Below are 17,933 nucleotides of genomic sequence, written 5' to 3'. Positions count from 1 at the left end.
TAATAATAATAATAATACAGTAGTAATAATAATAATAATGAATTTAGATTGACAATTCATGTACATTGTGTGGCAATAGCAATACTGACACATTCAAATCCTATTAAATGCTATAAAGGAATTTACAGCAATTTACAAATATTAATTGTAGAAAAATAAAGATAATTATTATTAGCATTATTTTTCTTTCTATATATATTCCCTTATTGCACCAAATCCCTGAGTACTAATGGATTACTATACATCACTGGATCTCTAACACGATTCACCTTTACAGTATACAGAATGCGACAGATCAGCAACAAATTTGATCATTTCACACAAAATAAAATTTTCCATTTATAAGTTAATAACAATAACTTACAACATAGATATAGTATTTGGTTTTGAAGGCTTTAAAATAAAATAAAGCTCAGTAGCCACAACACAAAAAGGAAAGGTTTGAAGCAAAATGACAAAGTTTAGTAGCTACAACACACAGCCTATATGCATTGATGATATTGCTGCTCTGACCTGACACAGCCTATATGCATTAATGATACTGCTGCTCTGACTGGACACAGTCAATATTTATTTATGACACTTCTGTTCTGACTTGGCAGCCAATACTGTGACACTACTACTGTGACTTGACACAGCCTATATGCATTGATGTCATTGCTGCTCTGACATGACAGCCTATATACAGTGATGACACTTTTGTTCAGACTTGACACAGCCTATTTGTTTTGTTGATAAATTTACTAATACAGTAGCTAATAATGAGCATTGAAGACATTGCTAATAGCTCATAATATTTCTGTATGTAAACCTCTACACATGACACACAGGTAATAATTACCCTATTAAAAATCCACTACAACTGCTTCACTAAAAGCTATCAATTTAAACAAAAATACAGTTGAACTTGCCTAAGTCGAATCCAAAATGCCATTGCAACAGTGGCGTATCTAGGGGAGGGTGCGGGGGTGCACGCCCCCCAAAAAAATTACTTGTGTCCCCCAGTCGTCCACCACCCCCCAAAATCACAGTCATCACGGTCAAGTATATAAAAATCACCATATTTTGCGAATTAGCGCCTCTCAACTGATCATCTAGCCCCCACCTTCGCCCCCCCCCCCAATTCAAGACTTTTAGATACGCCACTACATTGCAAAATTGTTCGACTTAAATAAAATTTGACTTACAGATTGTTAATTAATGGAAAACACAACAATTTGGCATGTAAAATAAGATCGACTTGGAAATTATTGAGTTAGGCAAAGTCAACTTAGGCAAGTTTAACTGTACTGTAGGTGTAATACTAAACTACTGTACATCTTACTAAGCAACAACTAACACTGATTATGCTTAAATAAAATAAAATAAATAATATACTCTCATAAAGAGTGTGAGGCCATTTCACCCAATAATCATGGCCATCCTTTCTTTATTCTGGGTTGCTCTCACTTTGTTACTAAGCAAACTTTTCTTAATTCATATTACTTTGAAATGAGCATGTGTACAATAAGGAGTACTGACATGCTTTCAATGTGCATTAAGTACAAAGTATTGAGCTTAATGAAGGACAGAGACTTAAAAACGATAAGTATTTAAGTTAAGACATTAGTGAGTCAAGACCAACTAAATGCAAATATTGTTTACACACGTATTACATTTACATTGAGTAACAAGTTTAAATAATTTGACCCTGCACACATCATCAATCATATTTACTTATTTAAGCATCATAGTAATTCTTCAGCACCTTGTTTCTGCTTCATCTGGACTGACATCATTTTGTGGATTTGCTAAAAACATAATTCCTTCATCATTATCATCTAGATTTCCATCATTCCTGACAGGATCAAATTCACTATTTGTCTCACTACTGGGTGTTGGTATGTTCAACGGTGTCGGACACCTCTCCAACTGGTTCACACTATACATATTGGTTGAATTTATGTTTGGACTTAATGAGTGAACATATGGGCTTGAAGTCCCAGCCCCATCGGTCATTGTCCAATATCCAAAGCTAATTGCATGTGACTGGTCAAGCATTGCTTGGCTATCCACCTCTCTTGTATCAATATGGTCTGTGATAGTGCTGTAGGCTGGAGCAGCCCTGTAAGGAGTTGATTGCCGTATAGATGTCTTAGTTAAACCAGACTCGCTATAAATAGACAAGTTAGACTCTGATTCTATGTGCGACAGACCATTACGTTTAGTAGGAACCCTCAAATGAACAGGTTCCTCAAAGCCCATCTGCCGTTTGATAGGCCCTGCTTCTGTATCTTGACTTGCCACTGCTGCTTTTGAGGGGGGATTCATTGAGGCATATCTTTCAAATGTACTCAAGCGTTCCTGACTTGCTTTCACTTTTTTCTTTGCTTTGGATCTTACACCTGTTAAACCTATCAGTGAAAGATTTTCTCTACCAGAGGACACTGGTGTTGATTCTACAACTGGAGTAAGAATTCGTTCACCTTCAAACTCACTCACCTCACTGACTGGTAACTGTAATTTATCTTTCTCAACAGATGGTTTTTTTGCAGAATTTCCTAAAGAATCCTGCCTACTGTCTACATTGCCTTTTATTGGCACATAATTAACAGATTGTTCCCAGAGGTAAGTCAAAGCTTCCTTAGAAGATGCAGTTGATGTTGGTGTAAGAATTGTCTCTGACAAAGCCATCTTTCTTTGTGATGGTTTAGTTGGTGAATCATCATTAGATTTCTTTTCTGCCTCACTAACAGAATCACGACTTTCAGATAGATCCACAGAGATAGCAGTCAAGAGATGTTGTAGATAGCGAACACTGTGCACAGTTTGGAAACACACACTCTCCAGTGCATTTAACCGAGTGTCTAAGGAATTCAAGTTAACTTTGATCAAGTTCTCTTTTGCGATTATCTCATCCAATTTTAGCTCCACATTCTCAACCCTGCACAAATGATAAAATAAGGACATAACTGAAAATGTGAACAATGACAACAGTGAGCTAAATGCATGTTACTAAAAATTGCAATGGAGTATGTACCTGTATGAAATCACAATTAGAAAAACACCTGCATTCTTATATTTCCATTTTACATACAGTATTAACAAATTTGCAATAAATACACTATTTATCGTTTGACTCCAATATATAAATTGTTAAAATAATTAAAAATTAACAAACTATTGTTTTTTAAATCAACTGTTTACAATATTCCAATTAATCATTCATGTACTGCATCATAATGTGTGTTTACCTTTCAGATGTAACCTTTAACCTTTGTTCACTTGATGTCTTCACCTGAGCCTCTTTGCTGCGGAAATAAAGCTCCATACATTCCTCTTCAAAATCATTCAGTATCCGGATATCTTCCTCTGGTAGAAAAAGCTCTATCAAGTTTAAGATAAATCAAAGTTAAATACATATACATACACATATATACATACATACATGCATGCATCCATATGTAGGTATGTACATATATACAGCCCTCTCACCAGGATATTTTTAAAGAGTGGTACAATTAAAAAAAATCTGATGCACAAAATTCTAAAGGGTGGATATAAGCCTTGCCAATTTATGGTGTGACACGACACGGCGCAGCCCCATGTCACACATGTTAATTTCATTTATTCAATACCTTCAATTTAATTTAAATGCAAACGATATCGATATGTAAACATAAGTAAGTCATTTTATAATTGAATTGTTCCGTGAACAAAATATTCTATTAAAATAAATATTCGATTCAAACCCCCACCCCATAAAAATTGCTCCAGTATGTTTTTAATCCGTAGGAAGGGTGCAGGGAAGGAAAAGATCTATTGGGAAAGCAATGAATCATTTTATTTTTCTCTTCCCTCATCCATAAACACAATAAGTGATATTTTTTACCATAATTCGACAACTGCTTAGAATAATTAGGCTTAGGCCTAGTGTAGTAGAGATCCAGTAGTATGTAAAGTGGGCCTAGGCAGTGCATGTTATTTGTATTTCGTGATCGTTGTGAACTTGTGGGACGGTCAAGACTAGGCGATGCTAAAGACAGTGAAGATGGTTCAGTAAGTTTTCCAAATAAAGACTGTAACCTTGAGGGTACACTGGCATTACAAATCACAAACATACTTCAAATATACTTTAAATACCATGGTAAGTCTTTGTGTTGTATTGTATGCCTTATCCAGATCTTCTATTGGGCTACTGCATATGAGTTTCAGATTCAAGAGTGGTAGTGAAGCTAATCCAATTCGCCTTTTTAAAGTTCCATCGAGGTTTGTTTGAGGAATTTGTGGATTTTATGTAAGTACCACTAGTAATGAGTGATGGCCTGTGTTGTGAAAATGGAAAGGGAGCCAAAATTTGATGCTTCGCATATGGTGTCTCGGGGCTACAGTCTATAAAAGCCAAGTCTGGGTTTGTTCCAGTTCCCCATCTTGCACTCTTGAAAGATGCTAGTTGTTTAGGGTCAAACAGACACATGAGATCATTTTGGTTTGCCCACTCAACAAGGGTTTCACCACTCGCAGAATTTCTATTATATCCCCATGAAATATGTTGGGAGCCACAGAAAAGGACTGGTACGGGAAATGGTGGAAGAACTGGAAAAGGCCATTTCACTTCTGGTGGCTTGTAAACGTTTACGATGGTTTGATCCCTTATACGGATGGCGTTCCAGTGGACATCAAAGTCTTCACTATTGGAACAAAGCTCAGTTGCAGGAATATCATCTCTGACGTATATAGCCAAGCCATACTGTTGATGGTGTATGAGATTACTGTGTAACCAATGATTGGTAGTTGTTGATCCTTTGTTGTGCGCGTTTCCTGTAATGCCAATACATCTACTGCATATGTTTTGGAAAGTTCTTGTATAATGTCTCTCTTACTGGCCGAGAGACCTATAATATATATATATTATAGATTGATTTTTATTTCAATAAATTTTATAAGTTATCCTGTAAAACACCATTACACTTTATTTTGTTTTATATACAGTATATATTTCTTTTTCCAATTTTGATGTAACTGATAAATGTTAAATGATTTTATTGATAAATTAAAATTAAAATCAAATGTTTCTCAGCAGTTACAGTATAAAATCAGCCCCATAGATAAGGGGAGAGTTACAAACAAATAATTATTTATTTAAAATTTTATAGGCCCTATATGCCTTATACAACCTCGACTAGATACATGTTCACTTCCATGAGTAATCATTATTCTTGCCCCAAAACCTAAACTAGGAGATAACTGAGAATGTTGTCCGAGGACAGTTTTCCTTTCTAGGAGATATTGTGTATAGTCAACTGCTCTCTATGTTATTCCCAGGATGTTTTAATCTATAGATATTTAAATAATATCTGCTGTATCTAGATAAACCACATTCCAATCCTCAAGGTGTGGCCGGGATAATCTCTGAATCGTGCCAGTACATTCCAATACTCCTAGGTCCTAGGAGGTTGCATACGTTGCTGTTTGCACAAAAATCAGTTGACCACTTTCAAAAGAAATGCTCGGTGAAAAGTGAATTGCTTAAGTGACCTCTAATGAGCTTAGTTGTTGTGGTGAGGGGTTTTATGTTGCGAATCTTAATAGGTTAGTTGTAGTGTGAGGGAGATTACGTTGTCAATGAGTTTCACAAGCTTAGTTACAGTATGATGATGTGGTTTATGTTGCAAGTCTTATTAGGTTAGTTGTAGTGTGAGGTGGTTTATTTTTACAGTGATTTTAATGAGGTTAGCTGTGTCGAGGGTGTTTATATTGTCAGTGAGTCTTATGAGCTTAATCATAGTGACATGCTTTATGTTGTGAGTCTTATTAAGTCAGCTGATAGCCGAAAATAACTGATAAAGATCATGGTGATGTTATGATGATGATTTTACTATATAACAGTGTCATTTCTGGCCATTTAGAGGTATTATTTCCTCAAATTTTTGCACCTCAGTCCCAACCATAGTGGGACTGATGTGACTGAGGTCTCACGAAATGTCCCCCCACCCTTTCAAAACAGATCTGCACCCTTGGTGGCGACGGGATTTATGCTGTGAGTCTTATTATGGTAGCTGTGGTGAAATGGTTTGTGTTGTGAGTCTTACTATGTTAGTTTTTACATATAGAGTACAATGAAAGTTGTCTTACTTAGTCCCTTGTCTCGACTTGGACGGGGATTTCTACAACAGCAATAAATAAATGCTCGCAAGAACAGAAACAGGTGTTGAAAGATAACAAATGGGGGTACCATCATTGATTTTTGTTCATACTCCATGATAAGACGATAACGTTGAAATTTCCAAACTACATCTGATATGCTACGGATTCTTGCATATGTGTTACTGAAAAATAAATCAGTATAATTAATTTTTAAAAATATTCACACTATAATTAAGTACCTTAATTATGGTCAGAGGATATTTATTTCTAAAATTATACTCAGGCCTAATACATACAATAGTTGAAGTACTGAATATAATGAGCAATAACAGGGGTACCACATTAAATATGTAAAATAAAACTTGATAGAATTTTGGAAATAATATATTTATGTGTATTTTATTTATAATTTTATTTTATTCTTAGGCTCAGAGCCAAGGATATGCCAATACTATAGCGCATTTAATCACTTTACGAGTGGCAATACATTCACAAGAACAGGAAAAAATCCTCTTGCTGTGACAGGAACTGAACACAGAACCCCATGGTTGAAAGGCAAGCATCTTACTCCAAAAGAAATGTTAAAGTACTACTTACTTAAATGTTGCAATGAGAAGATTAATGAGTAGAATGTTAGCAACAATGCAGTATAATGCCATAGCAGATGGTACAACCCAGTGTCCAGGTACACACCTTGTTGGGTCAGGCGCATCCCCACAAGCTGTTGTAAAGTAAAATAATCATTTTTTTTTTAATGCAGTGTAATATCATAATTAATGATCGGAAAAACATCAATAATCTCAATCACGTTCGATTAATAGAAGGTTGGCGCAGCGAGAATGGTTTGGCACTTTATCAGCATTGCTGCTCTCCAGCTAGGAGTATACAAGGGTACCTGTTGGAGTTGCTTGCTCCTCAGCTGATTACCAACAGCAACACTTAAAAGCAAGTAGATTCAATGACCACAGAAAAGAAGCACTTTGTATCTGCACAGAAAAGGTGCTACATAAATGATATAAATAATAATAAATTCATTCAAATTTTTAAAACTTACGATTGATTTCTGGTGCATACACCTCCCCATAGATCATCCAGTATGGTTCATGAAAAATATTGCGCAACATGTACCAGCTAGGTTCCATATTCTGATGTGTAATGGATTGACGCACTACTCCAAAGCTCAGCATAATCAGTAATAATAAGACAATGAAATAAGCCATATCCCGCATCTAAAGTATACACAGTAAAATGTTACATTTTGAAAGCATTGAATTAATATCCTTTCTACACTCACTAATGAAGCATGTTGGGAATTTATATTACTTTATTTATGCTTTAACATTAAGAAGGCTGCAACCTGCCGTATAGATACAGTAAAAGCATTATTATATATAAAAATACACAAAAAAAATACACACAAAACAACAGGCAGTGTATGATTTAATTTCACTTGATTTGAATTCAGAAAATCACAAAAAATACCAAAATTTATATTTTTAACAAAAAAAGCTTAAACAGCTTATTGCCATTAGAGTCCATAAAACCTTTAACTTTAAAATTAATTTAGGTTCTAATTATAGATTAGGTCATTAATAGACATAATATAGAATATAGAATACAAAGGTTAAGAATTGAGTTGACAATTCTTACCATTTTACCCATCATTGTTACAAACGGTCCAAGATAGATATTAATACTTAAAATGTCCAAAAACTTCAGGTACCAAAAAACAATGTCAACAGAGTATATAACACGGCCTGCTTGAAGCGTTGGTAAATTCATGCGAAATCCAAAGCCCATTAGAAACAGTAGTATTGCTACAGTATCATGAATATTCCAGTAGTCTTCATACCAAACCTCTACCTTTTGAAATACTTTGCTTGGCTCAGATGTAACAAACTATAAATTAACAAAGTACAAATAATAATAATAGTGTGGTTTTATATAGCGCCATATCCATCTAACATAAGATGCCCTAAGGGTCCCTTTGTGTCTGAGATACCATCACTCTTCTTATTTAAAGACACAAAACCACTTCTGAATATTAAAAAACAGCAATTAAAATGGTAATTATTCAAGTTTATTTGGGCTACCTGTGTAAATTTTATGTTGATTTCATCTCAATTAACACAGCTATATATTCATTATCAGATGCACTTTTATCATAATGCGAATACTTTTTTTATACCTTGTTTATAACTTGTTTGTTATAAGACCATCAGAGGAGGGCCGAAAAAAAAAAAAAAATTCAATTTTGTTTTCTTATTCAGCAAACTTCCAGAGAAAAATAATTAGAAAGAAATATACATCTTATTTTTGTAAATTTCAAAGCAGCTGCAGGCGTAATAAAAATAAGAAAAACAACTTTTTCTGAATTTTCCATTTTGTCGTGGCAGTGGGTGTACTAATTGATCAAATTAAAATTTATTTATTTTTATTCAAAATCATCATTATTGGCGGACAGCGGGTTTGCTAAAAAAAGTTATAAAAAAAGCCTTGCCTAACAATGATGTTTGTAATATATATAGTACAAATTATTAACTCCTACAGTAACCAGTTAATTAAAACCAACTATGTTGTTATAAATTGAAATTTTCATTGCATGAAACTATGCTGTTGGTATATAATGCTAATTATTCAGAACGATAACAATGTTTGCATAAAAGATGATAGAGTACCTCTCTAATTTGTTCTGCTGCAAATGTAACAATGTAGACAACTACAATCCATTCATTTAATGAAGGCTTCTCTGGTGTCGGTACCAATACAATGTAGCTATACAGTCCCATGAACATGATGAAGGTAAGCTGAGATAAACAAAATAAAAATCTACACATTCAGTTTTAACAATATTTAAGTAAATTACAATAGAGACATTTAATCTTTTGTGGACACCTAATTTTGTCAAGACAAAAATTCTATACTATATTGAATGTAATGAAAAAGTTAGGGGACCACGAGCATGATCTGAAACCACCTATTTTTAGAGAAGTCTAAAACATAGTTATCGGTACATTTCTTTTGCCAGAGTCAATGTTACTTAAAATAGATTACATAAGAACTTTAGCAAAGAAGACAATTCCATAGATATATTTTATAATAGTGTAAGAGTATATAAAAAGATCACATTTATTTTACATATACTAGAGTTTTGTAGTCTTTATTGTGACTTTGTTACTATTTGTATCTCTTTATTTGTAATAATGACAATAATAATAATTTAGATTTATATAGCGCCTTACACTAACTAAAGCCCCAAAGCGCTTAACAATGATTATATGTATATGTATATGTATGTATATGTAATTTTAATTTCAATTAATTTAGTTATTTTTAAAAAATTATTATATTTTTTTTATTATAAATTTTAACAAAACACAAAAAGGAGGAAACAATCAAAGCAGTGGTCAGTTAACCAGCTAGGCGTGCCGTTCACCCGCAATTTAAGGGCAAATGCTCAGCGGGTACATAAATCACAGGCACCATACCTGTAAGAAAACCAACCAAAACTAAGTATGGCACCTTGAGAAACAAAAACAGTGAAATTTGTATCAGTTTTTTTGTTTCCATTCCATAAGTGGCGGACCACTCGCTTTTGAATGCGAATTGAAATAAAATAAAAATAAATCATTCCATTCCTTACAGGTTAAGCCCAAAACTTAGTTATCAGTACATTGTATACATCATTCCATTCCTTACAGGTTGAGTCCAAAACTTAGTTATCGGTACATTGTATAAATCATTTTATTCCTTACAGGTTGAGCCCAAAACTTAGTAATCGGTACATTGTAAAAAATCATTCCGTTCCTTATAGGTTAAGCCCAGAACTTAGTTATTGGTACATTGTATAAATCATTCCATTCCTTACAGGTTGAGCCCAAAACTTAGTTAACGGTACATTGTATAAATCATTACATCCAAAACTTAGTTATCGCTCCATTGTATAAATCATTCCATTCCTTACAGGTTGAGCCCAAAACTTAGTTATTGGTACTTTGTATAAATCATAACATTACTTACAGTTTGAGTCCAAAACTTAGTTATTGGTGCATTGTAGAACTCATATATTTTCTTGCCAACTCTTAATGATCTGTGTTGCGATGGAATATTTCGTGGACTTGAAACTAATGGTTGAAATCTTCCAGATGCAGCACCATTTTCTTGATTTTTCTACAAAAAAATAGTGTAATATCTAATGTACAGTAACTAGTAGTACAGAAGAAATTACTTGGATTTGTCATGAAAATTAATAAGCCAATCATGGAATCATCTCCTACATTTCATCGACTGTACTAAATTCCAAATGGGGATCTGTATCGCTATCTATTCATTGAATGTCAGATATTTAATGCTTGCAAGGTATCATAATATACTGTATGAGGCTTGCTTTCCCAAAACCAGTATAATGTTGTTAATTTTTAAACTGAGTAATAAGCATAAGATTGTGGCAGTACTGAAGAGCTGTAATATTTTTACTTTGGCAAATGGTAAGTCGATTCCAGTAAATGATGTTTAAAGCAAATACTGTGCCATTAGTCGACTTGGATTTCTCATTATTACTCTTATCATTGATGAAACAGTTCCACAGTCATTAGTGTTATTGTCATAATCATTAATAATATTTTATTTCTTTTATTAAAATTTCCCTAGTTTGTTTAGATTTTAATTACATTCCTTTCTATACTATGATTAAGTTTAAGTAAGTAATGCTATAATAATTGCTTAATCAAAGAACATAATCCTTAATATAACTATTTAAATTTTTAAAATCAATCCAAAACCTGTAGCATAACAAAATATATAGGATGTTGAAAAGTCAGAGTGCATGTCTATTAATGATGTTTATTGTTATAAATTTTTTCTGTTATCATGCTGTTTGACCTGTGTAATATAGTATTGTTCTACTTGCGCACATAATAATGGAAAAATGGATAGTGGTTATGTGAACGTTGAAGTGCTCTGGAAAAGTTGCCTATAATCGCACATAAATTGGAAGAAATGATCGTATCTTTATATATCAATATCGTTATTACATCAGTACGAGTCACTATTATTGTCTGATTGTTAAGGAGCACCTTCATCTGCCTGTTCTAAGCATCATCTGAGCTAGCCCTACTGTCGGACCAACTTTACACCCCTCGCTCACATCGAATTAGGTTAAAGCCGCTCAGACTGATTGACAGGAGCCATTTGTAGGCCTATTGATCTTACCTGTCACCTTGATCTTGCTCGTCACGCTTGGTTGAATTTGTATAGAATCATCTGTCAGTTCGATGTCAAGGAAGAGTTCTTTTCATATGCAAATTACCGATCTTGATTTTCTGATTGACGGTTCACTCTCATGTAGTTCCACTTCTTCAGATGTTTTTTTGATTACAGTCACCATGGCTACTGTCATATCTGGCAACTTCAAAGTTTTAACGCAACAAGGATCGGATCGATTTTATCGTTTCATCATTTGCTTTAAAATATTAACTGTGGTTTCTTCATTTTTATTCTCAACTGTTGGATCCATTTAATTGGGATATCTTGCCTAGGATTGCAGAACATATTCAAAATGTTTGTTGTCAATACTGTTAGTCCTGGTTCCACACTCTGAAGTCTTGGATTACAGATGCCATAAACTGCTTCTACCTAGTCCATGCAGATGCTATTTTGATTTTAATGTATCTTACTATCACTCCAAAAAATTCTGCAAGTCACGTGTGCAATGTAAATTAACTCAATTAACTAATGTTGATTATGAATAGTCTCGTCTCCTTGACGAACGGAATCCTCGTGTTACTGATGCTCTATTTCTTGACATGAGTAAAGCATTTGATAAAATGCCCCATGATATATTGTTACACAAGCTTGCTGTTCATTTTAATATTCAGGGTAATGTCTGGAAATGGATATCATCATTTTTAAGTAATAGATACCAACGTGTCTGTTTTAATGGTACAATATCATCTTCTTTGCCTGTCACCTCCGGTGTACCTCAGGGTAGTTGTATTGGGCCGGTCCTTTTTAACCTTTTTGTAAATGACATTAGTTTTAACCTTTTATCTCATTGTGTTTTATTAGCTGATGATGTACTTTTTTTAGACATATGTTGTGCAATAATGACGCTACCATCTTTCAGAGAGATATTGATCAACTGTGCAACTGGGCTTCTGTCAACTCTATGACTTTTAATGTAAATAAAACCAAAGTTATGCACATCACTAGGAAGCGTGAATTTGAAAAGCCCACCTACTTCCTCAATGGTAATGAAATTGAATCTGTTGAAAGTTATAAGTACCTAGGTGTGCACCTTGATCATAAGCTCTCTTGGGATGTTCACATTTTGCATGTTGTGTCCAAGTCGAACAGACTCCTTGGCGTAATCCTTTCCCATGCTGGAAATAGTTCACCTGAAGCCATCTCTTGTTTGTATAAAGCTATGATCTTGCCTATCATTGAGTATGGTCTCCCTGCTTGGGGTCCTGTTTACGCCAAACATGCTGAACGTCTTGAACAAATTCAACGACGTGCTTCTAGGCGTATTCTTAAAGTCGGCTGGGGGGTATTACCTTATGAGGAGAGGCTCAAGCTGTTAAACTGGCTGTCCCTTAAGGACCGTCGTGATCAAATTTTAATCTCTTTTATTTTTCGTTGTTTGTATAATTTTAATTACTGTTACAGTGTTGTTGATAATCTTGCAATTAATCCTTGTTACCCTGATTCTCTCACCTTCAAACATCCATACGCTCGCACTAATTGTCTCAAATTCTCTGCTATCCATCGTTTCCCTGTTCTACGGTCCTCACTTCCTTCTGAACTAAAAGATTCTGCAGTCCTTTGTTCTCTCTCGGTTTTCTTAAGGCAAGTTAAACAATTTTTTCTCGACGCTTAAATTTTTTATCGTTCTTTTATGAAATTTTATCTATTATTCAATTGTGTGCGAAATCTGTGTTTTTTAAAATTATTTTTATTGTCTTGGCCTTTCACTTTTTACATTTTAAACCTTTCTTTGTATATACTCGCTAATAATGTAGTTAAGTTTTGTTTTCTGGGGCTCCAGACTTTTGTCATGGTGATTTTGTTGCTTTTGGGGCCCCAAGACACTTGTCTGAATAAATAAATGAAATGAAATGAAAATGAAATGAATAATGATGTGCTTATTGCATTTGATAAATTGTGTAAGTCGTATGTGAAAAGTGATCTGTATTACTGCTTATATATATTTATGTATTTTGTTGAAGATTGTTGTATGTTTCGTTATGTATTTAATTTACTAGAATTGCTTTTATGTCCGATTAGGAATTAGGAAATGGGAGGGGGAAGGGGAGGTAGAAGTAGGTTGAAGTAGATTGGAAGAAAGATTTAAGGTATAAGAAAGATTTAAGGTATAAGAATGATTTTACGCAACTCATTAATCTGTTGATGTTACTGTTCTTTTTTGTAGTTTTGTAGACTAGGTGTCAAATTGTATTAACTTGATGTGCTTCTTTGTTTTAGTGTGCTAGTCTGTACGTAGACTACTGAAAAGCAAAATGTTCAATTGCTTTTTTATTTTTCTGCTACTTTATTATATTGTTGATTATAAGGATGCACCGTTCACTGGAAACGTGCGCCACCGATCTGAAGTTGTATATGCAAGTCATACAGTATGTTTCTCATGAATGATCTGCCTAGATTTCAGGTTTTCAAAAGAAGTCAATCTACAGTTCCAGGCTTAGATTACAGTCGATTGAAAATAATCTTATCAAATGTACAGTTCACTACTGGTTCAGTGGCGGCACCAGCAGGGCTTAATCCCCATCGGACAGGTTAAGCCCCCACAGACCAGATATCGTCGGCCAGTCAGACCAAAAAAAAAAGGCCTAATGAAATGCAATGCGTGTTAATTGAGTTGAGTTTAAGAGTATAGTGCCAACTGTATTCCCCGGCTCAGTCAGAAGGCCCTCTGATGGTGATGCGCCAAAGTTATCCTTATCTTAGTTATCCCCCTGTCGGACAGCTTAGCCCCCTACAAAATATATCCTACAGCCGCCACTCATATTTGAATTTTTTGTCTGTATTGAACTTGATTTCAAAATAAAAGGAATATATAATTTAATAATAATAATAATAAATAGATAATTTTAAACATAGTTAAATCAACCTATTGCAGGATATCTATGCTGTGTGTAAATGTAATGTATTGTCCTTTTCTTTAATAATTGATGTTTGGGACTGCCAAATTTTGTACAGGAACTTTGTTCCTCCTTGGATTTGGCGTTCACCTATACTTGAGGAAATCAAAATGTATTATTATTATGTACCATTTCTAAGTGATTCCCATCTTGCTGCTCCTCATCTGCATTCAAATCTTGAATTGAATTTGAGGAACCTATTTCATCTTTTTGCTCCTGGATGAACTCCTCCAATGTTTGAGGCTGAAGTTGTAGTTCTTCTTTTGTTTTAAAAGTTAAAGCAAGTAAAGTTGGTGGCAAAAATATTGCAAACAGAACCTAAAGAGGAAAAAAGCACATTAGATATCTATAATGCACCAATTGATTCATACAAAATGCTAATTACTACAAATGGAATGTATAAACTCCAAGTGAAAAGTAGATACCAAAAGTGTAAAAAGATACAAAAGGAAAGCAGATGCTACAAGTAGACAACAGATGCTGCAAGTAAAATGGACATTTACAAGTATTTAATAATTCAGGTTGCTTTTTTATATATCATGTACCTGAGTGGGTTTTTTTTCCCTGTCATAGTTTAGGGTCCTTTGAGTGAGCTACAATTATATACTTAGTTTCATTTATTACCTTGAAGTTCATATACTTCCTGAGCTGTAGGCCACCAAGCCAAAGATCATTAAGCAGTAGTTGACAGCATATATGTGCAGTAAACTCCCTGTGGTTGCCAATAGCTGCCAGACTTAGACAAGTCTGATTACTCCAGTTCTTTAACTGTACTGTCAATAACTGCATAGTGAAGTCATCATCCTGACGATAACACTGGTCCAATAGATCAAGAGCCAAGTTCTGAAATTCTCTATAAAATAATTATTTTTAAAATGTGTTTTATTATACATTATCAAATTATTTATTTATTTATTTTATTTATTCGGTAATAATATTAATATATTATACAAATACAATTACAAAAACAAACGAAAACCACAATTCAAAACAAATTATTAACAAAAACAACAAAACAATATTAATTCTAGAGATACCAGGAGAGGTAAAAGTGAAAACACTGTCATCAAAAGTTGTGCTTGTCCAAACTAGAATTTACAAATGTTCATTAATTAAGCAGGAACATACTAATAACAATAAGAATAAACAATAATTTTAATTATACAAATATAAAAATAATTATTAAAAAATTCACTTTGCATTATATTACATAATTTATACTATAATACTACATAAAGCATTGTATCATTTAATTCCATTTAAATAATTTAAATTGTTATTAAATTATTAATTATAGAAATAATTTCTGAAAGCATTGCACATCATCATTTAAATTCAAAATTCATTTTCATTAAGCATTAAATTTCATTTAATTTCAAATTTAATTTAATATTACAATCATTTATGAAAATATTAATTAAGTTTACTTAACAAATTTTTGTACAATTTCTATTCTATTGAATTTTGCAAAAAATGGGATTGCAAGTTAAATTTAAACATCTGCTCAGATTAGGAAAGTCAAATTGATTAGTAATGATACTATCTAATAAGGTAGTTGAGTTTTTGGTGATACGAGATGGTCTGTGGATGCGGTGTAGATAATGATTGCCAAAAAAGGAGTTAACCAAACAGTGGGCACCGTGGGCACCAACTCATGCTCCAGAATATCAATACTGAGGTCTCCCATAATGTAGACAATTTTGTTTTCTCTTGATAATTTAGAGAGGACAGTGTCAAGTTCATTAATAAATTGAAAAAGGTCAAGGGAGGGGATCTATACACGGTTCCGACGACAATGTTTTTGCAATGGGGTCTGGTAATCTCAATAAAAATTGATTCATAGTTAGAGGGGTTAAGATGGAGGTCATGTCTAGTAGAAAATTGGAGACTATTATGAATAATATACATGGCTACTCCACCACCGTCTTTGAGTGTTCTACGGTGGGAAACAAAATTAAAAATGGGGAGCTGTACCAGGGGATTATCATATTTGAGCCAAGTTTTGCTCACTCCAATTATATCAAAAGGTAGTTTGAAAAATAAAAGGTGTTTCATTTGTTCAAAATTTTTTTAAATGCTTCTAGAATTTAAATGAATGGTAAAAAAAATTGACGTTTTTGTGATAGGGAACTCATCAGGGTCGTAATACTTTGTTATTAGAAAAGAATTGAGAATCAAGATCTATATTGGAGGTAAAATCATCTGAATTGTTAATGAAGGGGAAAAACAAAGGTTGGATAATCGGTCGGGACTCGTAGTGCTGTTACAACTACAATTAACATTATTTAATAGCTAGGTCATGACTACAACAATTTTGTTCGAAATGGGTTCAATACAAATTCTACAAACTGAACAGGACGAAAAACTGAACATTGAAGCCGGTCTGGAGGAGAGTCTGTAATGTGAGAGTAGACTGCAACTTACGACATACGATCGTGTGAGCCATCATTCCACAGCGCGCGGTCTGAGATGTTAGTTTGACATGGCTAACTTGTTGCTGTACAACAAGAATTGAACTTTGTATCTTCCCACGGCTGTTATTTTTCCCACGTGCGCTACTAAATTTGGAACTTGTGTGGTTAAAATTACTTTAAAATCAGCCTATCCGGACCGGAAAAGTCTGTCGATATAGCCGAAATTTGACTTATAAAAATTCAAATTAAACAAACAATTTACACACATAGGAAAGAATTGGGACTTTTTCAAAAATCCGACTGACATGAATTTTCGAATTAAACAGAGTCAACTTCGGCGGACTCGACTGTATATCTATTCGTCTACAGTATTTATATTATATATTAGATTGTTTATTAAACCTGTTAGTGGCAGTTTTCATCGCTGTTGGTTTTTAAATGAATAAAATAAAAAACTAAAATAGAGTAAAAATGAAACATTTACTCACGATACTTATTTAATTTTATGTCCAAACTTCATAAAAAATGTTTTGTACCAGAAGTATGAACGATTTAAGGTTAAGGAAACTAAGTCATACAGGTGATAGTCGTACCTGCTCGCATGTATGTATAAGCCTATTGTCTATATCGAGGCCAAACATCTCACTGTTGTAAGTTTAATCCCACCCCAGAGAAAACATTTGGGTAGCCCAACCAGCAAATTTAATATTATCTAAGTAAACAAGCATCGTGTTGAAATTTAAAGAGAAATGATTAACTATGCTCCTGGATTTATCTCTTGTCGACGTTGCACGATCGCTAATTCTTGCGCCATTGTATTTGTTTACAACATAACACATGGTTTTTGAGGAGTAAAATCATGTAGTTTCATGTGAGTTGCATCGCTAATTGACCATGTGCTCTCCTTCCCGAGTAAAATCAGGTCTAGTGAGTGTCTATGGTAAGAAAGTTCGAGCTAATGCAACATTACATACGTGAGCTTGTCATGCAACAAATGAAATTAAGAGGCTGTTCTACAGTAGGGGCGCCATTTGCGCTAGTTGCAAAAAAAAAAGGAAAAAAAAAAAACTAGGAAAACTCAATCTTCACAGAAAAAATATGTAATTTTAAAGAATATGTAAATGTAAGAACATTAAATAATCATTTCAAATCTCTAAACAGTCTAAGATTCCAGGGGTTTGCACATAGAATAATTCTCAGCGTTTTCTTCTATTTTAACATAGGGAAATAAAAA

The 17,933-nt window shown here is 33.7% G+C and overlaps 1 protein-coding gene across 2 annotated transcripts in view; it reads right to left on the bottom strand.

Moving 5' to 3' along the window:
* Window positions 1-1,165: 1,165 nt before the first annotated feature.
* LOC117119782 (transient receptor potential cation channel subfamily M member 1-like) overlaps window positions 1,166-17,933 on the bottom strand; it is a 31,367-nt gene continuing 14,599 nt past the window's right edge. For both annotated transcript variants that reach the window (XM_033264692.1, XM_033264691.1), the window contains exons 14-23: window positions 14,910-15,138; window positions 14,415-14,603; window positions 10,147-10,296; window positions 8,805-8,933; window positions 7,777-8,025; window positions 7,181-7,355; window positions 6,724-6,847; window positions 6,115-6,308; window positions 3,234-3,366; window positions 1,166-2,923 (exon numbers count right to left, since the gene is read on the bottom strand). In XM_033264692.1, coding sequence (XP_033120583.1) covers window positions 1,741-2,923; window positions 3,234-3,366; window positions 6,115-6,308; window positions 6,724-6,847; window positions 7,181-7,355; window positions 7,777-8,025; window positions 8,805-8,933; window positions 10,147-10,296; window positions 14,415-14,603; window positions 14,910-15,138 — 2,755 coding nt within the window. In that variant the 3' untranslated portion in view covers window positions 1,166-1,740. The remainder of the gene's footprint in view (window positions 2,924-3,233; window positions 3,367-6,114; window positions 6,309-6,723; window positions 6,848-7,180; window positions 7,356-7,776; window positions 8,026-8,804; window positions 8,934-10,146; window positions 10,297-14,414; window positions 14,604-14,909; window positions 15,139-17,933) is intronic.

This window comes from Anneissia japonica, unplaced genomic scaffold (genome assembly GCF_011630105.1).
Source record: "Anneissia japonica isolate Jap-2015-1 unplaced genomic scaffold, ASM1163010v1 scaffold724_len3256291_cov202, whole genome shotgun sequence".
NCBI classification, from domain to species: Eukaryota; Metazoa; Echinodermata; class Crinoidea; order Comatulida; family Comatulidae; genus Anneissia; species Anneissia japonica.
The sequence above is the reverse complement of the archived record's forward strand: the minus strand, read 5'-3'. Positions and strand labels throughout refer to the sequence as shown.